This window comes from Crinia signifera, chromosome 1 (genome assembly GCF_055691185.1).
Source record: "Crinia signifera chromosome 1, ASM5569118v1, whole genome shotgun sequence".
NCBI classification, from domain to species: Eukaryota; Metazoa; Chordata; class Amphibia; order Anura; family Myobatrachidae; genus Crinia; species Crinia signifera.
Window position 1 is genome coordinate 226815017 of NC_139217.1, and position 25694 is coordinate 226840710.

At 43.5% G+C, this 25694-nt stretch overlaps 1 protein-coding gene across 1 annotated transcript in view; it reads right to left on the minus strand.

Annotated features, from left to right (window-relative positions):
• Positions 1–25694, minus strand: part of ZFR2 (zinc finger RNA binding protein 2) — a 94657-nt gene that overhangs the window by 42617 nt on the left and 26346 nt on the right. The window contains exons 3-8 of the mRNA XM_083179350.1: positions 18120–18276; positions 16822–17027; positions 15582–15764; positions 8181–8343; positions 7972–8108; positions 4007–4126 (exon numbers count right to left, since the gene is read on the minus strand). Of these exons, the coding sequence (XP_083035476.1) occupies positions 4007–4126; positions 7972–8108; positions 8181–8343; positions 15582–15764; positions 16822–17027; positions 18120–18276 (966 nt within the window). The remainder of the gene's footprint in view (positions 1–4006; positions 4127–7971; positions 8109–8180; positions 8344–15581; positions 15765–16821; positions 17028–18119; positions 18277–25694) is intronic.

The window sequence follows — 25694 nt, forward strand, 5'->3', positions numbered from 1 at the left end:
TTTGAACCCAAAAAGAACAATTATGTTCTTACCGGATTAAATCCTTAATTCATGTCCACAGTGGGCACAAGGACACTGGGGTATAGCATGGAAAGGTTATAGTTCAGATAACAAATGGTTAACATTTTTTAAAGCAGCCTGTAGACTAGTGGTTCTCACACTTGGTCCTCAGGACCCCACACAGTAAACGTTTTCCAGGTCACCCGACAGGTGCACTCATTATGGACTGACATTACTTGATTCTGTGAGGAGACTTGCAAAACATGCACTGTGTGGGGTCCTGAGGACCGATTGAGAACCTGTGCTTTACACTATACCCCATCCCCAACAAGTCATTTAATTTAGCAAGACATGGCAAGATTGATTAGGAATATTAGCACACAAAAGATAAACACATACAAGAATTCAGAGACTAGGTATTTAGGAACAAACCTCACAAAGTAGGTGCATCAAGGTGGGCTATTTGTGCACCTAGAGGACTTAACCAGGTAAGAATGTAAATCTAAATTTCTTCTTCATCCACTAGGGAGCATAAGTACATCCTTGAGCTGCGCTAAGAATTGAACGCCCAAAGGCCGCATCAGACAATGCAATGCACCAAAGGTGTAAAAACCAATACATTTTGGGCACAAGATCCTGATAGCATTCACTTAACATGGTCAGAAAGAACATGTTCTGAAACAGAGAATAGCAAATCCCGTCCGGGCCAAACTGATGGCAAGGAGGAAGACCATCTTCCACAAAAGTAAATGAATGTCAACCTCATATTAAAGGCTAAAAGGATGACTTGAGCAGGCTAAAAAAGGACCGGTCAGGTCCATGAAACCAATAAAGCACAAACAGTGGCTACCTGTAGAGACCACCATACAGCAATGACCAGACATTGCTGTAGAAGAGAGCAGATTGACTGAACCTAGTGACTGAACATAGTGCATTCAAGAAAAAAGGCAGGGACTGAAATATATAAACCTTTTTAGAAAAGACACGACTTTAGAGCCACAATGAAAAAGCCAACCCAAAAGGGGAGGCGGGTCGAAGCTGGACAAAAAAGGACAGGTCTTCGAAAAAAAAGTCCGATCTGAGGGGAATGTGCAGTGGAGAACCGATGGAAGCACAGATCTGAATAGCACGGCTACCATGGACAAGACAAAGCTACGAGGATTATCGTGCATCACTCCATTTTAAATTGGCAAGGGGCTCAAAAGAACCTAGACACTGAAGGAAAATGTATATAAGAGGTTAAGCGTAACCACAAAGAGAGCTCAAGGCAGGCAAGGGACAGGAACCGCATGTGAATATGACTACACACCATTTTATCGAAGTCTAAGAAGCCCCAGGGACAAGTACCAGAATATGACACCATGCTCTACCCAGGCTGCAACCTACCTCTGTCATAGATGCATGTCTGCAAGTGCAGTCATAAGGAGGAATTCTGTTATGAATCCGGTCTGTAGCTGGGCCGGAAAATGGTGAATGAGTAACAGAGGAGGAGCATAGATAGGCCAGAAAGTCAATTGGAAAAATGGTCTTCCATGTGCCTTTCACTGATCACAAATAGCCAAAACCTTCACCTAGAGGGGCCTGGAATAAAAGGGAGCATTCCCTACCACATTAACATGGAAACTGGACAAAATAATTTGTTGGCAAGATGCAAAGTCTGATTTCAGAGAGAAACACCTGAAGTCTATAATCCAGAAAGTCTTTCAATGCATCATCTCCTAACATAGTAAAAGGAGGAATTTATGAATCGTCACAAAGAATCTATCGCTATACATGTGTTACCTGAAATTCAAGTCATATCAAATTCTAAGACTCCGTGACCTGCCATGCGCAGGGTGAAAACACAAGTAATCACGGACCATCCATACGTTGATGCAATAAACTGAAAAGTGTTGTTCATGTACCCCCAACCTGAGCAAGTGAGGATGATTGACTGATGGGAAATTGCAAACCAGCATCATGGATGTTTAAGGATGCCCTAATATCTCTGTTCTAGAGGCAGCAAGATAGAAAAAAAAAAATAGACTCCATAAAGAACATGGGCATCCTTTATGCACCTTCTAAATGAGGAGGAGCCAGAACAAGTCATCTAGCACATAAATCAGAAAGATTTTGGAATAGAAACTGGCCATGGAGACCAGAAGAGAGAATGGACTTCCTGAGATGTCCTGCAGATCTCTAAAGTACTGGAAAGATGGCGGACAGGTGTTTCTGAAAACGTAACTTCCTGGTGTCCCTCCGGGGTGTCAGATGCTGTAGAAGGAAGGAAAACTGTCCGGAGTCACCGCAGCAATTACCCTGTAGATTTAGGGGATGTCCCCTGAAAAATTACAAAACTGCAAAGTCTTCACAGAAATTGTGTCAGCACTCCAGGTACACAGCCCAAAGACTTTCCTGGCCACGTGAGACCACAAGTATTTGATGTGAATAGCCACCCATTACAGACTAACTACTTTCTGTTTGCTCTTTGCTCCAAATGCTTCTGTTCTGGTACAGAGCGAGACGGTCAATGTAAGCAGCGACCAAAAGGGGAATCGTCTGGTTGCGCATGTCAGGGAAGACCAATGAGCCTCAAGAGAGGTCCCCAAGGCATGCAGAAGCAGATAATACAGGTCAAATAATTACTGGGACTCAGAACCTGGTGGTCTGTAAGAATGTGGGAGCATGGAGATATCTAAGTGTGCTGCAGCTTTGACACTAGCACAAAAAGTACAAACACTGTCCTTAATATCTATATCTGGATCTGAACACACCTCAGTAGAGGCTTAAGCCTAAAATCGATCCCCTTAGTCCAGTGGTAGCCAACTCCAGTCTGAGAGCTACCAGAAGTTCACATTTTCCAAACAACCTAGCTGCTCATTACTCACTAACACATTTTAAAAGATCCACAGGTGGAGCCAAATACTTCACTTGTGATTCTGTGAGGAGATCTGGAAAACATTAACTGTTGGTAGTTCTCGAGGACTGGAGTTGGCTACCCCAGTCTTAAGGTGCCCATACACTAGTAAGATTTATCTTCAGATCTGGCTCGTTGGAACAAAAACATGGTTGTGGATGAGTGACAGGTTGTCAGTTTTCCAGCATTTCCAAGCAAATGGTCAACTGTCATTTGCTCTTATCCATAACCATGTTTCTGTTCCAACCAGCCAGATCTGAAGATAAATCTGCATGTGTATGGCCACCTTAAGACTATGCTACCCCATTCAATTTACGGCGACTTGCATGCAAGTAATGGGCATCTTTTAGCCTTCTCCACTACCTTGCTGTCACTCCCCCTTAACCGAAGCCCAGATTTAGGGGGGTATTCCCTGGCGACCATCTCCTGAGAGGGAGATGGCCGCCGGGCCCTATTCAATGCTGTCTTCCCCCAGAGCATTGAACAGGGGAGCTCGGCAGAAGGAGCCTGACTTCACAAGCAGTCGGGCTCCTTCTGTTGAGAACGACCGGGAAGTGACGAGCTGCCGGCTGCAGCTCGTCTCTTCCCGGCCACAACTGTCGGCCATGCCCCCCTTCTGGTCCCACTGCAGGTGGGAGATTGAATCCCGCCTGCATGTTGTCGGTCGAGCAGACAGAGAACAGGACTGGGTCACGGCTGTCGAGCAAGCTAGACAGCCCAGACCCCCAGATTGAATACCCCCCTTAAAACTGCCTGGGAATTAAGTATTTTTACTATTTTGTGCCCATACCCTATCCTCTCAAAGCTATATTCCATTGTTCCTGTAGATCATGGGTCTTCAACCTGTGGCCCTCCAGATGTTGTGAAACTACATGTTCCAACATGCATTGCCACATTTTTTCCTATAAGAGCATGCCAAAAACCCTCAGGGCATGCTGGGATATGTAGTTCCACAACATCTGGAGGGCCACAGGTTGAAGACCTGTGCTGTAGATCTTCAACTAAACTAAAGCATTTCTGAATGGACCAAATTTAGACTGAAAACAGTATATAGAACTGTACCATAACAGAATAGGATTAAGAATCTATGGCTTTTGCCAGACTGCTAACCTTGTATTGCAGCCTATGCCGGCGGCCCTTCAGATGCAGATCTTTGGCATTCAGATCATTGAAGGTGCACTCACAGAGCTTACAGTGGAAACGTACAATCTTCCCATCTTCATTACGGACCTGCAAGCAAATCTAATAAGGTTACTGTTCTCATCAAAGATTAATAAGGGCTATTCAACACAGACTTGCAATTATAAATTAATCTTTTTTTATATATATATATATATATATATATATATATATATATATATATATATATATATATATATATATATATTTTTAATAATGTGACTAATTTTGCCGCTCGCAATAAATATGCTGGACAACTACTTTGTGGTATTTAACAAAAGTGGTTGGCAATGACCCACCAATATAATTAGTAATTAAGTTTAATTTATATAGCGCACTTTCTCCAACAGGACTCATTGTAACCAATTTTGGCATCTGACAGCATAGTGCAGCATGCAACGTCTATTGCTGCTTTTCATGTTATGTGTTACTTTTTACTGCATTTCTTATGTGCCTGTCTATATCCTAAAAGTGTAACTATTTTATTCCATTATTGATGCTTATGAAGGTTATTAATGTTATGCCTATAGCTTGCCTCAGAATCTCTCAATAAAAAAATTTCTTGGTACTTGTGTAGTTTCACGGCGCCATGCCAACGTGGATAGTGGGGGTATGAACTATCCACATTGGCATGGAGTTAAGTTACTTTATTTTAGATAGTTTGCCTAGCGTAGAAACTGGAAGTAGCACAGCGCCGTGAAACTACATAAGTACCTTTTTTTTTTTTTTTTTTTTAAATGACAAAAAAATCAGCCAAGGGACAGATTGTCTAAATGTATGACCATAGGTAGTTACTTCATGTACTTACTTTTATACTGGCAAGGTCAACTACGCAATTTATCAATGGTAAAGCTAGTGACATCAATTGTGACAATCAGCTACACTATATGGACAATACTATTTAGACACCTGACCGTTACACCAACAGGGTGTAATGACATACAATAAAATTACTTTAATATAGAGGTCATCTCCATTTTGCAGTTATAACAGCTTTCACTCTTCTTTAAAAGGCTTTCCACAATATTATGTTATTAGTGTTTCTTTGTGAATTTGTGCACAATCATTCTGTAAAGCATTTATGATATCAAGCACCGATGTTGGACAAGAAGGCCTGGCTCGCAATATCCATGCAAGTGCATCCAAAAGGTTCTTAATGGGGTCGAGGTCAGGGTACTATGCAGGACAGTCAAGCACTTTGTGATGTAAAGGTGCGTACACACGGTATGGTATAGTGCACAATCTAGCACACTATCTAGCCAGTTTTGAATAGCATGCTAGATAGTGCGTACACAAGGTAAGATATAGTGCACTATCCGACATACGATGCGTGCTCCCGCTGGTCGTCTGGCAGGGAGCTGCTCGGGTAAACATGCAACCCAATTCTGTCTAGAAAGCATAAGATGTATAGTGTAGTATAGCTGTGACCTCATATCGTATATGATATCTTATGCACATTGTACGTTATTTTAAGCACAAATCTTTTATGCTTTTGGCCACTGGGACTTTCCTGGGAAATCGTATACAATATCATACGGAACATAAATCTTACCGTGTGTACGCACCTTTAGGCTTGCATGAAACCCAGTTTTTGTTCATACATTGAATTTCTTCTATTATGAAACCAGTAGAACATTGGCAACTTATGCACAATGCACCATATCAGTCTTTGACCCTACTCTGACTTTACGTGGTCTTATAGAGCAGGGCTGGGCTACACCGGCCCTCCAGATGTTGATGAACTACACATCCCAGCATGCCTTGCATCAGTTTCAGCATGGCCACATAGCAAAACTAATGCAAAGCATCCTGGGATGTGTAGTTCATCAACATCTGGAGGGCCGGTGTTGCCCAGCCCTGTTATAGAGGGTACACAGCGAAATTTACACAATTGTTCTATTCAGTTTTGCTTATAGAAGCAAAATAAAAATCCAATGCATATGCTTTTAGCAAGAGTCGATGCAGATTCGATCCCAATGCGCATTCATGTTTAGAGGAAAACAAAGAGAAAAATAGTCTTGCCAGGCAAGACTATATAACAGAAATAAAACACAAATCGAATTCCACATCGGAGAGTGTGTACCCACTATTACACTTTACTCTTCCTAATATTTTTCAGTTTACAGTGGAATATCCAGTGGGATGACATTTCATGAACTGTCTTACTGCAAAGTTGACAACCTATCACTAAAGCGGTGTACATACAAGCGGTGCAATCACACTGCTCAGTGTCCCGTTTTCATCAGTGACCAGAGATGGTCGCTGATGAAAATGACACTGCCGGGAGGAGGCATGCTCCTCTGACCAGCAACCATTAGGGGGCTGAAACCAGGAGCGCGTACCTGGCAATTTATCACCAGTGCACACTCCAGTCGATTTTTGCCTGTGTGTCATAACTTGAATCCTTCAGAAAGACCCATTTTTTATCACACATTTGCAAATGGAGATGGCATGCCTAGGTACATGATATTATACACCTGTGGCAATGAGTCTGATTGACACACCTGAATTCAATAATTAACGGGTGTGGACACATTTTTGATCATATTCTGAATATGATCATGTGGAAAAGATGTAAACCAGGGGTAGATTTATTAAGCTCGATGAAGTAATAAAGGGTCTGTTTTTTTTATCACCGTCCAATCAGATCATAACTGTAAAAGTTACAGGCTTGGTTTGAAAAATGACAGGTAGGAGCTGATTGGACGGTGATAAAAACCAGACACTATCACTTCACAGAGCTTAATAAATCTACCTCCCAGTTAGCAATTTGACATGAAATTTTTTTTCACCTTCAGTTTGCCACATACAGGTATTAGGGGTGTGGAGCGTCAGGCATGGACGGGGGAGGACTAGCACCGATGTGATGCTGCTGCCTCCTCAATAGAAATAAGTGGGACCTGGCACGACCCTGGTTACCCACTCACACTACCTAGCAACCAGGGTCTGACCTAGGAACAACACTATATCCCGGGTCAGTTTGCCTGACCTGGGATTCAAAACTGTAATTTCACACCGCATGCCGACCCGGCAACAACCCAGGTTATTTTTTTGTGTGGTGTGAGTGAGGTATGATTGAGCTGCCCTGCTTTTAACCAGTTTTCCTCCATAAGGCATTGCTCAACTGAACCTCCCCTTTACAGACAGACCATGCCATCTACTGCTACGGATGTCAAGCGACGGCTGACGTGGACGCGAGTGTGTGTCTCACAAGCTCGCGACGCGACATTACCAAGATTGTGGTGTGCGAGAGTCTGCGAATGGCAAGGGCGGGCAGAGAGCCGCTCTGACGAGATCTGTATATTACTAGTCACAAGATTAACCGATGGCACATTTGTACTAGATAAATTACCATTCCTAAATTGTTATTATGAACATTCAGTACTTCATCATTGCGGCCACCGCTTACGCTACGGAACTTACATCGCACCATTGTTCCCTTGCCATGCTTCAGCCTTGGTGGCTCACTCCACTTGCCACAACTTCACTAAAATATAATAGATGGTGGCGTGGACACAGCAGGGTGGAGTACTTACTCACCGGAAATCCTTACGTATCGGTTAAGAAGCGGCTGACGTAACTGGCGTAGCGGTGGCCGCAAAGATGAGGAAGAACTGACCATTCTAGTTTGACCAACCATAAGTTAGATGCAAATTCTTATTTAGTGGGCAAAGGGGTCTTCAGTTTCCCATTTAACATTAGACTATACCTATGATAATGACTAACATCTTTGCTATAGGTGCATCTGTACCTCTTCTCTTTAGTTGCAAGTAAAGATTTGAGCAATAAAAAGTTCTGCATGCTAGGTTACACTTATGCTCAGGTCACATTTAAGGTTTAGTGATTACTCCGCCACTTCACTCACTTAATACATAATCACAAATACGTAACCACACCTCTTCTACAAAGTTTTCTCCAACAGGCTGTGACTCAGAAAGCCCATCCTGGCTATCCTCTTGGTCTGCTTCAGTCACTGGTGCTGATGATAGAGATGTAGAATCTTGTGTGACATTTGTGGTAAGCTGTGGAGAACCTTATAGGGAAAAGAAAACGGTTAGCCATATGAAAACTTTGAGATCTATTTTCAATAACTGGTAATACGTACTTGTAGAAGTGGTCTCCCAATCAGTTGATTTTTGTGGCGGGGAAGTTTTTGAGCTGGATGGAGGTTTTGTATTGATTGCAGATGAAGAGGTGGGGTTCGAATTTACTCCAGCAGGCTCTATTGGAGGAATTGGCTTTCCGAGTTTAGTATGCAATTTCACCACCTGCAAGACATTGTAGGGGGGATTTTGATTGACTTGGACCATGGGGGTTACGAATAAGTGTGTAGGAGCTGACACTTATTTACAGTTTCTTATATAGCACAGAATATTCCATTGCGTGTTACAATAGGAAAACAGTGAAAACAAACTGGGTAATAACAAACACACAAGAGTTAGGAGGGCCTTGCTTGCAATCTTACAATATATAGGCACTAAATCTAAAGTAACATAGAATTTGACGGCAGATAAGAACCATTTGGCCCATCTAGTCTGCCCCTTTTTTCATCCTTCAGGTAATCTCAACCCTTTTTTATCCTTATTTCTTTGTAAGGATATTCATATGCCTATCCCAAGCATGTTTCAATTGTTCTACTGTCTTAGCCTCTAGCACCTCAGATGGGAGGCTACTCCACTTATCCACTAAATTTTCTGTAAAGTAATTTTTTTCTAACATTTGCCCTGAACCTACCTACCTCCCTCCAGTTTCAGTGCATGTCCTCGTGTTCTAATATGTCTGCATTTATATCCTTCTGAAGATATGGTTTCCAGAACTGGACACAGTATTCCAGATGAGGCCATACCAATGACCTATAAAGTGGCATTACTACTTTTTTCCCTGCTACTGATTCCTCTCCCTATGCTCCTTCCTCATTGCTTTGCTACATTTCTTTCCTGTCTAAGGGCCTTATTTTGGTTCATTCTTTCTGACAAAATCCTTCTTAGATGGGCAAAACCATGTGCACTGCAGGTGGGGCAGGTGTTACTTGTGCAGAGAGAATTAGATTTGGGTGGGGTTTTACTTCAAAGTGAGATCTATATTGCAGTGTAAAAATAAAGCAGTCAGTATTTTCCCTGCACAGAAACAAAATTACTCACCCAAATCTAATTCTCTCTGCACATGTTACATCTGCCCCCCCTGCAGTGCACATGGTTTTGTCCATCTAAGAAGGATTTTGTCAGAAAGAATGAACCAAAATAAGGCCCTAAGTCACTTGAAATAGTGACTCCTAGATCCCTTTCCATTATAGTACCCTTGATACTATATTGAGCCTTTGGGTTTTTGAGTCCCATTTTTTAGCATTTAACTGTAGTTGCCATGCACTTGACCAATTCTCAAGTTTACCTAGATCATCAGTCATTTCATTTACCCCTCCTGGTGTGTCTACGCTGTTGCATATCTTTGTGTCATCTGCAAAAAGGCATACTTTCCCTTCAAATACCATTAGCAATGTCACTAACAATGATATTAAAGAGCACTGGTCCAAGTACAGATCCCTGGGGTACTCCACTGGTAACATGTCCCTCCATAGAATGCACTCCATTTACTACAACTGTTTCCTATCCTGAAACCAGGTTCTTATACAGTTAATATTTTTAGAATCCAATCCCACACTTCCTAGTTTATTTAGCAGTCTGCGATGTGGGACAGTGTCAAATGCCTTACTAAAATCTAGATATGCCACATCTACGGTCCCAACTTAATTTATTATTATTTTGGTCACGGAGTCAAAAAAAAGTCAATAAGATTTGTTTGGCATGATCTCCCTGCAGTGGATCCTGTAAGTTGTTTAATTTAAGATATTCAACAATTCTTTCTTTTAATAGTGTTTCCATTAATTTCCCTACTACTGATGTAAGGCTCACTGGTCTGTAGTTACTTGCTGCTTCTTTGCTTCCGCTTTTATGCAGTGGAACTACATTTGCTCTTTTCCACTCCCCTGGAACTGCACCTGTATCTAGTGACTGGTTAAATAAATCTGTTAATGGCGCTACCAGCATATCTTTTAGTTATTTTAGTATCCTTGGATGTATTCCGTCTGGCCCCATTGATTTATCCACTAAAGGCCCCCATACATTAGGCCGACTTGTCCTAGGGACAAGTCGGACCCAATTTACCTGCGAGCCGCCCGGCAGCTCCCCGGGAGGCTCACATACAATTTGGCACTTGATGTGCCATTTTTTACATGGGATAAATCGCATGCGATTTATCCCATGTAAAAAAAAACCCCGGGGAGCTGCAGGGCGGTGAGTAGTGGGGGCGGGCAGCGGCGGTGGTGGGGGCGGGCGGCGGGTGCGGTGAGCGCTGCTGACCTGGCCGGGCAGTGTACTTACACATAGCAGCAGCGGGGACGGGCAGCGCAGTGGCGGCTATTATATTTTTAAAATACTTGTCAAATGACCAGCCGCTCTCTGATTGGCTGAGAGCTCTCCGGAGAGCGGCCGGTCATTTGACAAGTATTTTAAAAATATAATAGCCGCCACTGCGCTGCCCGTCCCCGCTGCTGCTATGTGTAAGTACACTGCCCGGCCAGGTCAGCAGCGCTCACTGCACCCGCCGCCCGCCCCCACCACCGCCCGGGTCAGTCAGCAGCACTCGCCGGTGCTCAGGGACCCGCTGCCCCGGTGTCTGCATGCATATGCCTGTCAGGTGGCAGGCATATGCATACAGGGAGGTCGGACGTGATCGTATGTACAGACCGTCCGACCTCCCTGATCCGGTCCGATGCGCACGGGACCGCGCATCGGATCAGATCAGATATCACACACCTACGATTTTGGGCCGATTTCACCCGATTATCGGCACAAAGTGCCGAAATCGGATGAAATCGTCCCAAAATCGCATAGTGTATGGGGGCCTTAAGTCTTGAGAGTTCTGTTAGGACTTGCTCCTGACATAAGCCTAGACCCTTAACAAGCGCCTGCGTCTTGGAAAAGATTGTCCTTTGAATTTTCCTGCATGCAGAAAGACCAAAAGTACGGTCTCGCTTTAGATGTAGGAATAGAGCAGGGCTGGGCAACACCGGCCCTCCAGATGTTGATGAACTACACATCCCAGCATGCCTTGCATCAGTTTCAGCATGGCCACTTAGCAAAACTAATGCAAAGCATCCTGGGATGTGTAGTTCACTAACATCTGGAGGGCCGGTGTTGACCAGCCCTGGAATAGACGGAAAGACTGCCGACTTAGAGGCCGCTATGGTGGTCACATTCTTGTCTGACCCAAAAAAGAAGCTCTCCAGAGAAAGCCAAGTCTTCTAGAGCTTTTTTGGAATTGGGATCAGCTTTCCACTGCGTAGCCAGAGGGTCCGGCGTGCTCAACTAATGTAGTTAAAGCTTTAGAAGACAATTGTATAACTGCTACCTCTCTCAAGTAGGCCACAGCATGTTTAATGTCATCACACAATACCACAAAGAAACAGTTGTCTTAACATTTTCTAAAATATTTAACCCAAGCATCAAGAGCCAGGACAAGGCATACTATAAGCCAGGGCTGGGAAACACCGGCCCTCCAGATGTTGATGAACTACACATCCCAGCATGCCTTGCATCAGTTTCAGCATGGCCACATAGCAAAACTAATGCAAAGCATCCTGGGATGTGTAGTTCATTAACATCTGGAGGGCCGGTGTTGCCCAGCCCTGCTATAAGCGAACGCTGGCCTAATAGCAGCCCCTGAAAGGGAAAAAATGGTCTTAAGACCAGTTTCAAGCTTCCCGTCTATGGCATCTTTTAAGATATGGACAAAAATGAAATGTGGACTATGACATGAGCATCTATAGAGGACGGCTCTCCCCAATTAGTGCATTCTGAGACTGGCAGGATAAAAAGGGATGTTTCTTGGGAACTATAAACTGCCTGCTAGGAGTTTGCCATGCTTCCTGGCATAAATCAGTAAGGTCATCACACGGTGGGAATCCAGTCCCAACAGAGTTCTTAAAACTAAACATTGGCGTCCTAGGTTTAGGTGGTTCGCATCTTGAATTTGCAAAATAGCACAAACCTCCTGTACTGAGGCTGGAACGCCCATACCAACCCAAGAATCATCTTCAGAAAGATTCCTGCAAGGCCGCAGCTTTCTCGTCCTCTACAGAAGCCTCAGACTGCAATATCTGCACAGAGGGGGACTGCCCCTTTATGCACTTTGCATGTAGGTGACCGCATCTCAGATTGAGCTGCACACAAAGTCGGAGGCATCTCCTGCAGAAGCATGAATGGCATATGCACATGGGAAGGGAACCCCAAAAACAGTTGCTGCAAGATGAGGTTCAATGTGAACAAATGCAAGGTCATGCACCTTGGGAGACCAGTGTGCTAGTTATAACCTAAGCGGGGATAAATTGGGTAAATCAGTACTCGAAAAGGATCTAGGAGTCAAAATAGACAACAAACTGGGGTGTAGTGCTCAATGTAATATAGCAACAAAAAAGGCCAACAGAATTCTCGCATGTATTAAAAGGGGCATGGAAACTAGGGACTCAAAAGTAATTATGCCTCTGTACAAATCATTGGTTAGACCGCACCTTGAATACACAGTGTAGTTCTGGGCCCCGCACTATAAAAAGGACATCATAGAATTAGAAAGAAAAATCCAAAGAAGAGCAACAAAGCTTAGTAGGGGAATGGAGACTTTAAGCTATGACGAAAGATTAAACAATTTGGGACTATTTACACTAGAGAAAAGACGTTTAAGGGGGGATATGCTCAACATGTATAAATATATTAGCGGCCAATATAAGGAACTGTCAAACATCCTTTTTTCTACTAGAAAGGAATCTAGGACGCAAGGGCACGAGTTTAGATTAGAAGAAAAAAGATTTTGTTCATCTAGAACAGTGGTTCCCAACCCTGGTCCTCAAGTACCCCCAACAGTGCATGTTTTCCAGGTCTCCACACAGAATCACAAGTGATAATTAGCTCCACCTGTGGATCTTTTAAAAATGTGCCTGAGTAATCTGTGAACCTGCTGGGTGACCTGGAAAACGTGCACTGTTGGGGGTACTTGAGGACCAGGGTTGGGAACCACTGATCTAGAAGAAAAAATTTCTTTACACAGTCAGAGCAGTCAAACTTTGGAACTCTCTTCCTGAAGTGGTGTCGACAGACACTATAAATACGTTTAAAATAAGGTTGGATAAACATTTATTGGTTAAAAACATCCATGGGTATGAATAAGTAACATAATCTGTCTTTAAAATATCAGAACATACTATACAACAAGGGATAAGCTACTATAAACATAGGTTGAACTAGATGGACGCAAGTCTTTATTCAGCCTCACCTACTATGTAACTATATAATGAAGCCGTTAAGCTGTCACCAATACTTCAGCAAAGGAGACCACCCACTGCGGTTCCTGCATAGTATTGACAGGGACAGGCACTGAAGGAAAAGGGGGCACATTGCAAGTAGGACATATGCCGTCCTGTACATATAGACCAGGAAATAAGCACATGGGCTTCAGAGGCCTTGGCCTTTATGGACATGTGAGGGGAAGCACCAGGGCCAGCCTATGTAGCAACACAGTTCCTTGTAAAGGTGACAGTCCCCTGCAAATGTGTGTTCATGTCTTTTCTCCCCCCCTCCTGCAGCATACATCTACCCCACCATGTGCTATTCCTGTAATGTTTACCTCTGCAGATTGCACACCCTGCTTGCTCTGACCTGTAGTGCACCAAGCAGGTTGCCTCAGATGGTATCTCTGTGGGCAGGATGTGGGTCACGTGGATGTTTCTGTGCAGGGTTGATCATACTACTACTACACAAGTATTTGCTTTCCAATGTATGCATTATGTCCTTGTATGGCTCGCCTCCTACAGTGTAACCTTCATTGTGCGCCCACCATGGCGGCCGCATCTGGTACACTTGTGGATGGGATGAAAAATACATGGACCAGAGTTTACATTGAAATTACCCATAAAAGAAACTACCCAATATGGGTGATCTATTCCACCCACGGTAATCCTACTCAGAGCATTTAAAATGGCTGCCGCACCTGGTACCTTGTCAGAGTGGAGTACACAACCCATGGGAGTGGTTATCCAAAATGCTGCACCACTCCTGCATTATGCTTACTGTGTGCTTTAGGGTTTCTTTTGTCTGTGAATTGTCTGTTATTGTACTACCAACATATATTATGTGCATTGTTTTTTAATGTCTGTAAAGCGCCTTGAGTCCTGTTGGAGAAAGTGCGTTATATAAATTAAACTTACTTACTAAACTTATGGTGTGTACACACGGTACTTTTTGCCTTCCGATGTTGACGATCTAGTCAACATCGGATCGGAATTGGATGCGGATCAGATTCCGATGCGCGTTCACGTATCGCATGGCAGAAAGTCTTGTCTGCCATGCCTATATAGTGCAGATCTGCACTATATAGTCAGACTTGTATGCAAATCGGATGTGCCTTCAGATACTATCCACGATCCGATCGTGGATAGTATCTTAAGGCACATCTGACCGTGTGTACACACCATAAGTGTGACAACCTTCACAGACAATATGTACTGTGAAGTAATAACCCTCTAATGCTGCTAGGCAGGGCTAGGTAGAATAAAGGGGACAGAGATATAATAGAAAATAGTCAGACATACAGCACTAGCATACAGTCACGCACAACGCAGATAATATAAAATCAAGCACTGCCAACTACAGAGACCACAGAGGCTGGTAGGATGCTTGCTTGTACAACCTGATCCTGGATGAGAGGAGTACAGGAGACCGGACCCAGCATTCCCACAGAACTGCTGGAGTCCTCAGCTAGCGCCCGCTGTAATCACATGCATTGGTGTTACGGAGCCATTGTGGTAGTAGGAGCGGTGTCTTGAGCGGTGTATAACCGCCGCAGTGCTCGACAGCTGAAGAAGCAGCACTGTTAAAAATGGTGTCTGGCCTCCGGCCGCACTAACAAAGAAATCTTAGTGCCTGAGGTTAGGGGGCGGAGAGTGCAAGTGTTGTACCGGAGCATCCGGAGACTAAAACCTACCAGTGTGTAAAACCTACTCAATGTGACTCCTGTGGATGACTATGGACCCTGAAGAGTAAAGTAGAGGTAGCCAAATGGAAAGGTGTAAAAGTGCATCAGGCCACGTTGCTGCGGTGTTACGATTGTGTTTCTGCACAGCAGAGGAAATTTGTTGCTACAGGGGACAGTCTGACATCATATGGTATCACATTCCACGGTGCGTCATTGCTTACACTTCTTTTTCTAAAGGGACCTTTTAACAATGCTTAAGTCTTTTTCCAATAGTCAATCTATTTTACATGACTAAGCAAAGTTTTACTGTGACCCCTTTAATGAGTGAGGTCTAAATTGTGGCCTCAGACTAGTAAAGGTTTGGGGCTGCTGGTGCAGGAGCTGTGTGCGCCATGAGAACAGGTGTGCATTATCTACTTTCAACACTGGTCTTAACATAATTGGCTGGTCTTAATTGAATTCCATGTAAAATATGTCAGATTACCTTCTGATGCTTGGCTCCTTTCATGTGTGCAGCATAGGCATCTGCTCCAGTGCACGATATATCACAGAGATTGCAATGATATGGTGCTTGAACTGCTTTGAAATTAATCTGAGAAGAGGATGCAGAATTGAGTGCTCCCTCTTTTTTCTTGTGCTTCTGTCCTTCTAAATGCTCTTTGTAGGTCTATGAAATGGAAACAATTCATTAAATTAGCAAGATTCTTATTGGTGAATTGTCATTACATCAATGCTGGGTATGTCGGTCTTCCCCAGTGATGGCGTCCTATTCTGTTTTTCTGCATATGTTGCTTAGTGGGGTGGAGTGAAAATAGCTGGAGCTCCCCCCTAACGCACTACCCAGTCTTCCACCCCTGCTGCTCCTGTCATTGAGGGTGTATTATGGGATGTCTTTCATTTTACACTCAAGAGAACAAAAACTGTAAAATAAAAATGTAAAGTAAAATAAAGGAGGGACCACTTAAAACAGGCCCCCTCAAAATGGTCAGCTCCTACCGGCACCAACCTAAACCTGGTTGCTGATGACTGGGAGCAGGATATAAATTTACATACATGGAAATAGAGGAGAGTTTGGGCTGCTGGGAAACAAAGTTTCTGTTTTGTGCGTAGACTCAACAGGGTAAAATTTACTAAAAGTTCTAATAAGAGAATAGGCAACGTTGCCCATAACAATTTTTAGAAGATTTACCCCAACCTCTCTAGGTTACATCCACTGTGATCCCTATGCCCTCCTATATGAGGAATGCATTTGTATTCAACTTGGATAAAGGATTTGCAATAGAAAATAATTTTAACAGGCTTTCCAAAAGTGCAAAAAGCCGTAACGTTAAAAAATATGTGAAGAAACGGTATGTGAAGGAGGTTTGCACTTTAGTTTCTTTAAATTAGTCTGCAACATATTCTAAAAAGCTTATTAATTTACAGAAGTTTTTTTTTTTTTTACTGCTAGATAGCAAGAGGAAAAAAAGTAATAAACTAAAAGCAAAATGGTAACACTGAATTCTTTTAAATTAAATGAAGTTACCATTTTACATAAAAAATACATATTAGGGCCATCAGCTGTGCCAGTGTTGAGCACAAGTGGTGCAAAATACCTGAGGCACTAAACTGTGCTCAACTTTTTTTTTTTTTAAACACACTGTTAATGTGCCTTGGGGACTGTGTTCAGGAACCCCTGGCATATCTGAACCTTATGGATACAGAACATTATTCCAGCAAAATACCTGAGATCCTGCACAGCTAATTTTGCAGATTTCGCAATAGAGCAGTTGTGGTGGTCTTGGTGGTCCCTTTAATTTCAGCGGCTTGTAAGGATACTGGTCTTTCCTAGTGTAATTTACACCAGACCCATTATATCTTGAGTCTCCAGTGCCACGAGATCCATACTCATATCGATTCTGTTGCACATGCTGGTAACTTGAAGTAGGCTCTAGGTGATAATTAATGCAAGGATATATATTTACATACATGGAAATGCATAACTAATATTCCAAACCTCTGATCCTACTTCCAAGTCTTAATTTTAACTAAAAAAAAAAAAAAAAAAAAAAAAAAAAAAAAGCATGATCATAGGTTGGATTTATAACCAAACCATACCAGAAAAAAAGGATTTGTAATATGTATACTCAATAGTAAATGAAATTGGTATATTAATCCAACAAGAAAATTGAGTGCATATTTAGCTTTATCTTTTAGGCTTCTATTACACTGGATTTTAAAGGCCCAAATGCACTAGGGCGACTTCTCTGAGCGGAGAAGTTGGCCGCAATCTCCCTAGAGCTGCACAGGAAGGTCCTTTCCCACACAATCTAGTGTTCCCGCTAGGCTGTTTTAGCGGGGCGCTGCACACTGCCCGATTTTTAAAGGGCAAAATGCGCTCCAGCCCCTCTAGCAGGACCCCGCTAAAACAGCCTGGTATCTGCCCCGACACACCACAAGGCGATGCCCGGCGCTTCCCCGGCAGCACAGCAACTTCGGAGGGGCCCTTTGGTGACGGCGGTGCTGGGCCCGCCCCCTTTGGTGATGGTGGTGGCCGGGGCCGCCCACAGCTGTGACGTCGGTGGGCCCGGTCCACTGCTGTAAGTCACATGTCATTTGGACGTCTGTTTGTAGGATGGCTATGAAGCATGGATTTGTAGTACTGTTTTTCGCTTTGTGGAATGTAGAAAAACACCATGCCAACTACATTTATCATCTGCACAAAATGAATCAAGATTTCCACTGATCACAGACTGGTTGGGGTGGATAGATGGGTAGTCATGCCTCTAATGCCATCACACAAACTTTTACCATTAGACGTGGCACAAAAAAATTCTGCTTTAAATGGAGTAAATTTTACAGATGCATACATTCAAAGAATATGTATGCCGTTTCTGTATTGAAGCGTCACAATCATCTTGCCTAAATTATACAGCAACTGGTTAGTGTGTTGCTTGTATAGTGCCCCAGTAGAATTCTTGAATTGCATCCTGATAAATGATATGAACAGGACAAAATTCTGACTAACGTCCCATAATTGTACCTGTGCTTAGATCTGAGGGGGTGTTCCACGATCCTCTTCTGTCCTGCCTGTTATCCTCCATGTAGGTGTCGGACACTGGATACTCTGCCTCCTGATCTTGATAGAAAGATTTACTGGGATGGCTACTTGATGACGACTGTTCATAATTATAACTTTCCTAAAGATAGAAACAATCTTAGTTGTTGTAGTTTAACAATGTAAAAGCTTACAAAAAAATAAAAAATTATTCTACATTTCCCGAAATCCAGAGTAATCAGTTATCCAAAATGTGCTTGTGGTCCAGATAATTTTTAGATAAGGGATACTGAACCTGTAGTTATATTTCAGTGTTCAGATTGAAGACTCTTTTGTTAATGAATGCTCAAAACGGATGGCCAGAAATTCCCACAGAATCACTCCAAATGCTCGCGAAAAACCTTCCAAGGCAACTGGAAGCGGTTATATAGCTGCTAAAGGAATACCAACTACATATTAAAGTATATGTACTTAAATGCAATATAATTACATTTCCTGTTGTGTAATGGTCAGGTGTCAAATACTTTTGTTGAAATAGTACATCTGTTCCCCTTCTCAGGGACAGAAACATTTCCCAATTCCAAAAATTTGGAAGAGATTTTTGGTTCCTACCTGTTAAATCTGTTTTTGAAGCCATGGTGGAACACTGGCACCATGAGTATTTGTAGGTTCACAGACTGGTCACCAATGAGTTAAAACTGAGAGCAGAGGCTCCTCCCCTATAACCAGCCTGCTCAAGGCCAGACAGTTTTTTCGGTACTTGTGAGTTATCCGGACGCCCGATTTCAAAATCGGGTCGGATCGGGCACATCGCATCGCATCGCATGCGACCATCGGATGCGATGCGATGACCCGATTTTTCCATAGGAATCAATGTTAAAATGGACTGAGTCCATTTTAACATGGAATTCAATGGGAAAAAGGGGTCCTTTTCATACCCCTACTATCCAAGTGGGCATGGAGTTGGATATAAACCTGTGGCGAGCGTAGCGAGCCACCGAGCCCGAAGCGTGGCGAGCGTAGCGAGCCCCGCGAGGGGACACGGAATACCGTCCCCTCGCGGGGCTCGCTTCGCTCGCCACGCTTCGGGCTCGGTGGCTCGCTACAGGTTTATATCCAACTCCATGCCCACTTGGATAGTAGGGGTATGAAAAGGACCCCTTTTTCCATAGGAATCATTTTAACATTGATTCCTATGGAAAAATCGGGTCATCGCATCCGATGGTCGCATGCGATGTGATGCGATGCGATATCGCATCGCATCGCATCTGATTGTATGCCTTAACTTAAGGCATACAATCAAAAAATCGGGCGTCCAGATAACTCACAAGTACCGTTTTTTCTTATAAAGCCCAAAACGCATGGCAAGGAGAAGCAGATTTCCAGATACACACACAAGCTACTAGAGATATCTGAAAGATATACAAGACAGGAGACAGGCCTCCAGCAGATAGAAGAAAGAGATTGAACAGGTAACCAAATCTATTTTTCTCCTTCCTACTTCATGGCAGCCTTTAAGGTGGCCATACACACGCAGATTTATCTTCAGATCTGTCTGGTTGGAACAAAAACCTGGTTATGGATGATAGCAAATGACAGGTGACATTTGCTTAGAATTGCTGGAAAACTGACAAACTGTCACTCATCCATAACCATGTTTTTGTTCCAACCAGCCAGATTTGAAGATAAATCTTACTAGTGTATGGGCACCTTAACAATGGGTTAAGCCCTTATCTCCTAGTTTGTAGACAGGTAGTTTCTCCCTAGGATCCTCCTTCCTCCTCCTTGTATGCTCTCTCTTCATTATACCCCATCAGTCTTTTTCCTGTCTCCTTATGAGTCTGTTTTGCAGTTTTTTTATTTTACCTTATTGTCAGCAAGCTGGTTATGCTGCGGTCCCTGGGCAGCTATGGGATGGCGGTGCCTAAATCCAGATATTGGTCTTGGCCAGTGGCGGTGACCATTCTAGGGCTGAAGCCGCATGGTGAGTAACTCAGTCCAGCAGCTTCAGGACGGAAACAGCAGCGTACTCGTCACGGACTTCCGCTTCCAGTTGGAGGTCCCGTTATGGCGCTGCGTGCCAGCGTGCGCTCCATTACAGCACAGTCCTAAAGCTTTGGGGTGTATTCAACGCGGCCAGCGAGGGGGTTAAAATGCTGCTTAACCCCCGCCATTCACCCTATCCAATGCGCCAGGGAAATCCTTGCTGTCAGAGGACAGTGAGTATTCCCCCAAACAGCGAGGCTCACGGCTAATGCAGGGAGCCTTCTTCATTTAGCCACGAGTCTCGCTGTTTTAGCAGCCGCATATGCCGTTTCCCCCTCACTCAAAAGTCTACCGAGGGTGAAAAGGCCTGTCCACGGGGTAAGTTAAATACTCACCCTGCGAGCTGTGACAGCGTGTAGGCAGCACTGCTCGCTGTCACAGCTTGCAAAAAGCATTGAATACACCCCTCAGTATGAGCTTCCTATCTCTGAGGTGTGCCTGGACTTCCAGAAATTGGGCTTAAGAGCAGAGGTTTGTTCTGTATCAGTGGTGCAAATGCTGTGTTGCAATGGAGGATGCATTTTGTTTTAGTATGCCTTCTGCACCAAAAAAAGAACACTTGTAAGAAGAAATCTGGGTCTAAGCCGTGCCCTTCCTGTGATAAGTCCTTTATGGGGAGTACGGAGGAAATATTGTGTGGGGACTGTAGTAAGGATTCCACCTATATGCCGGCTACATCCAGGCAGTTAACTGACCTTATGAAATGGATGATAAAGACTTGTGTCCAAAGAAGATTTCTTTAGGAGTAGTAAAAGAAGTAGATCACAGACTAATGTGGATCATGATTTGGAGGAGATTCCTCTGATTTTTTTTCGGTACTTGTTTCCTAGCACGGCGCCCAATATTTTCATATTATGGAATCTTATGCGATCGCATCGCATGCCATATAGCCGCATACAATGCATGCGATGCTATATGATTTTTTATTGTACAACCACCATGATGGGTCCTTACAATGTTAAATGGCCCCCATTCTCAACGCCACCCCCACGATCAACGCCAAACCGAAGCGTGGCGAGCACAGCGAGCCCGCGAGGGGCAGCGGTACGCGTCCTCCGACCTTTTCATACCCCTACTATCCATGTCAGCGTTGAGTTGATTTTAGATTGTGAGGCGAGCGCAGCGAGCCCGAAGCGTGGCGAGCCCAACGAGGGGACACTGATTACTTTTCATGTATTGCGCGTCGCGACTGGGTCTTTCCAAAAGTGTTTGTAACATTAATAGCTCATCTCAGAAAACAAGAGATTTGGGCATATCTAGACGACCCCCTCGTCTCAGGGTCATCAAAAGTGGCTTCGGTAGTTACTGCTACATTCGCGATGGATTTTCTGCAAAATCATGGGTGAAAAGCCATTTGGAGCAATCACGAAACATTACATTTCCTTGTCAGAGGACAGGTGCGCCATAATTCAAAACTTGGTGACTGTTATACAAACCAGAATACAAGTTCAGTTAAGAACAGCGGTGAGTGTTAGGAAGGGATACAGTCGTATTGTCGACCCGACACGGTTCGAGCCGACATGTGTCGACAAATGGTATTTCATGCCCTACCATCCACTTGGGCGTGGTGGTAGAATAAAATAATGTGCTCGAAGCATAGTGAGCGATGCGAGGGGCTGCGGTTGACTTCAGACTGTGTCCATGTCGACCTCGCGCCCTAACCCGCAGTTTTCGACCTAAACCTATGTTGACATTGTCCCATGTCGACCTAGAACCCCGTTGACCCAATGGTGTCGACCTAAGTCTGGTCGACAATACAATCTACACAGTTAGGAATGTGATGTTCAACCCTCAAGATTATGCTCTTGAGGTTTAACCACCAGGTTAAATTCTCTAACCTGGTGGGAACATAGATTTCTGGTATGAAGATTCTCCTCCCTAGAAAATCCCTTTTTTATAGTCATCACTACGGACGCAAGCGCAACAGGTTGAGGAGCTCATCTGCTAAACAGAACCGGTCAACGGAGTTAGTCTCATCAAGAAAGCTCCTTCTGATTGGAGGAAAGAATGCTAAGGGCTGTTTGGCTGTTTTCAAGATCATATTCTGGGTTCGGAGAATGTCACCACGTAACAAATCTACAAGGAGTGTAAGGCTTCTGAAGCAATTAGGAAACTTCATGTACTGGGCCGAAGAACAGCTAGAGTCAATAGCAGATTACTTGAGCAGAAGACTCCCGGGGAAGTAAGAGCTACAAGACTCCATTTTTCAGCTGGTGGTTCAAAGGTTTGGGATGCCAGACAGACCTCATGGCAACATGCAACAAAAAGAAATTGGATCGTATAAGACGCAAGGGTCTTACGGGATAAATGCTCTGTCCCAGAGAAGGGATTTCAGGATAGCATACATATTCCCACCTTTTTCCCTCATTCCCAGAGTCTTGAGGAAGATCAGGGAAGAGAAGGTTCAAATGATACTTATTCTACCCTTTTGATTCCCGATTGTTTGGAACATGGCAGTGGGAGGCCTGCGAACATTGCCAGTATCCCCAGATATATTGAGCCAGGGACCTCTTCTGTATCAGTAGCCTCAAAAGTGGTCTTAAACGGCTTGGAAATTGAGAGGCAGTTACTGAAAGAGAATTGATCTTAAATTGATCAGTAATTGATCTTATCCAAGCAAGAAAGAAAAAGGTCACGTCATAAATCTATTACAGGATATGGAAAACTTTTCTTAATTGGAGTAAGGATAAATTATATATCCACGGTTTCTCATATATTGCAATTTGTATAATAAGGGTCTAGCCAGCTATACTCTTAAGGTACATATTTCTGCCTTAAATATTCTCCTAGATAAGAAATTATCAGAGGATAAGCTAATTCAGAGGTTCTGTCAAGCCATTAAGAGCACAAGACATAGGATAAAATATTTTATCCTCCAATGGAATCTAAACTTGGTACTGAATATCCTCATACGGCCACCTTTCTAACCACTGGATAGAGTGAAATTGAAATTCATAACCTGGAAGGTTGTATTTCTGGTGGCCATCACTTCTGAGAGAGGGACTGGTGAACTTCAGGCGCTGTGGACCCATGATCCTTATTTGAAGAAGTTCTTTGAAGATAAGATAGTTCTTTAAACCAACCCATCCTTCTTGCCAAAAATTGTGTCCTCTCCGAGAGATTGTGTTGCCATTGTTCTTTCCAAAAGCATCCAATAAGAGAGAACAGACATTAAGGAATTCACAAATGCTCTTTGTCATTCCATCAGGTACAAAAAAAGGGTTTTACCCATTCAAAACCAACTATCCAGGTGGGTTAAAGAAACTAAATGCTTTCGCTTATAAAAAGGTTGGTCATCAACTTCCAGGGATAGTAAAGGCATAGGCAGTATTCAATGAGAAAAGTTCTCCGTGTTTTGTGGAGAATTTGTGCTTTGTTCGCCTTGGACGGAGCATTTTGCTCTCCAAAAGCGAGCAACCCTATTCAATGTGAAATATTCTCCGTCTTTTTAAGTGATTTTCTCCGTCTCTCTCCGTGTAGCAATTCTCCATCTTTTGATGGAGAGCTGGAATGTGAACTTTTGAACGTAAAGGTTTTTTTTTTAAATTTTGGTGTAAAAAAATCAGGTTTTTTTTCCTGTGAAGGGGCATGTTATTTTTATTCATGTGCTTATAGCACATGAATATATATTTAATTTAAAAAAAAAATATTTTTTTTAATTTTTTTTTTTTTTTTTTTTTTTTTTACACAGTGCAGCCAGCAGGGGGCCCGAGCGCTCGAGCCGCTCATTAGATATTCATATATTCACTGCACCCGAACGTAACTATGCATGAACGGTGCAGTGAATACTGGGTCCCCCGCTGGCTATAGGGGGGTGCAGCCTGGGTCCTGGAGAGCCCCCCTCCCCTCCACAGTCCTCTGGAGCAGCCAGGGAGACTTTAATCTCTCTGGCTGCTTCCGGCTCCCTGAAAGCTCCCTGCTCCCTGCAGGGGTTAAGATTCGCCGCGAGTGGCGGCGAGTCTTAACCACATTGAATAGAGGGAGCAGGAGTGGCAGCGAGCCCTCCGGAACACGGAGAGTGCATGGAGAGCGAAATAAAACGCTCTCCATGCACGGAGAATTTTTTCATTGAATACTGCCCATAGAGCAATGTCGGTTTACTGGGCTAAAGAGGCAAAAGTATCAATGAAAGACATTTGTGAAGCAGCAACCTGGTCTTCTATCCACACCTTTGCTAAACACTATGAGTTGAAGGTGACTAAGGAGCATTTTGGTGGTTGTGTCCTTAAACAGGTCATGACTATGTATTTTATTGCCCTCCCTGTTTGGCTTTGGTATGTCCCATTGTTAAGGCTGCCATGAAGTAGTAAGGAGAAAATAACGTTTTATACTCACTATAATTCCTGGTCAGAGGAAGGGGGGATCCTAGAGCGAAAAAAACTACCTGTCTACAAACTAGGAGATAAGAGGTTAAGGCTTCCATGAAGTATTCCGAAGAAAATACATTATAGTGAGAATAATCAGTTATTTTTTCTATTAGCCTATGGTGTCGCACTGGCACCATAGGACCTCCCAAAAGTAATCCATCAAGGGTGGGAACTCGTCCAAGCTGCACTTAGGAACCCTGGCAAAAGTCAAATCGATAGAAACAGATGAAAGTATGCACAGAGGACCAAGTGGCCGCTTTGCAAATCTGTTCCGCAGAATACCCCCATGCGAGCCCATCCAAGACGTTTCAACCAGACGGGTGGAATGGGCTCAGGCAGAAACCAGCACAGTCTTCCCAAAAATCAAATAGCTATACAAATCCACTGCGCAATGATTTGCTTAGAAGCTGGCCATCATATCTTGTGGTAGTCATAACATGAACAAGGAATTTGTTTTGCGAAAGGGTCTAGTACAAATGAATGCAGAGTACCGCCCCATCATGGTAAAAAAAAAGAAATAGAAAAAGGAGCTCTATATGAGTGAGCACCTCATTTTGAAAGAGGAAATGGCTACCAAAAAAAAAAAAAAAAGTCTTCCACTGAGCCTTTTATCTGAAGTTCCTGTAAAATTGGCTAAAGGGAGCCTTTTACGGGGCCCGAAGAACAACCAGATCCCATGGATTTACTGGGGAAGCAAAAAGAGGTTGAAAGATGTTGCACCCCTTCTAAAATGGTTTATACCACAGAAGACTGAGCAATCAGTCATCGAAATAGGACAGAGGGCAGAAAACGCACCTTTAGAGACGCCAGGTGAAATCTACATCCAGGCCCGACTGCAGAAAACAGAGCAGGCAAAGAGAATATTGACGAAGATTGTATGGTTTACAAGCAGAGACCACAGTAGTAATGACTTGGTCAGTAAAAAATCTTTAGCTCTTAGGACCAACCTTTCAACAGCCAGACCATCAAAGCAAAGCAAGGACGGTTTGGGTGAAGTCAAGGTACTTGCTGCAGGAGAGCAATCAGAGGAAACAAACTCTATGAAATGTCCAAGGTGCATGTAGAAATAAACTGGCAACACTCAGTGAGAGGGGAAGTCCCAGAGCATCATCTACAGGGTAATAAAAATAAGGTAGATGGAGGTACA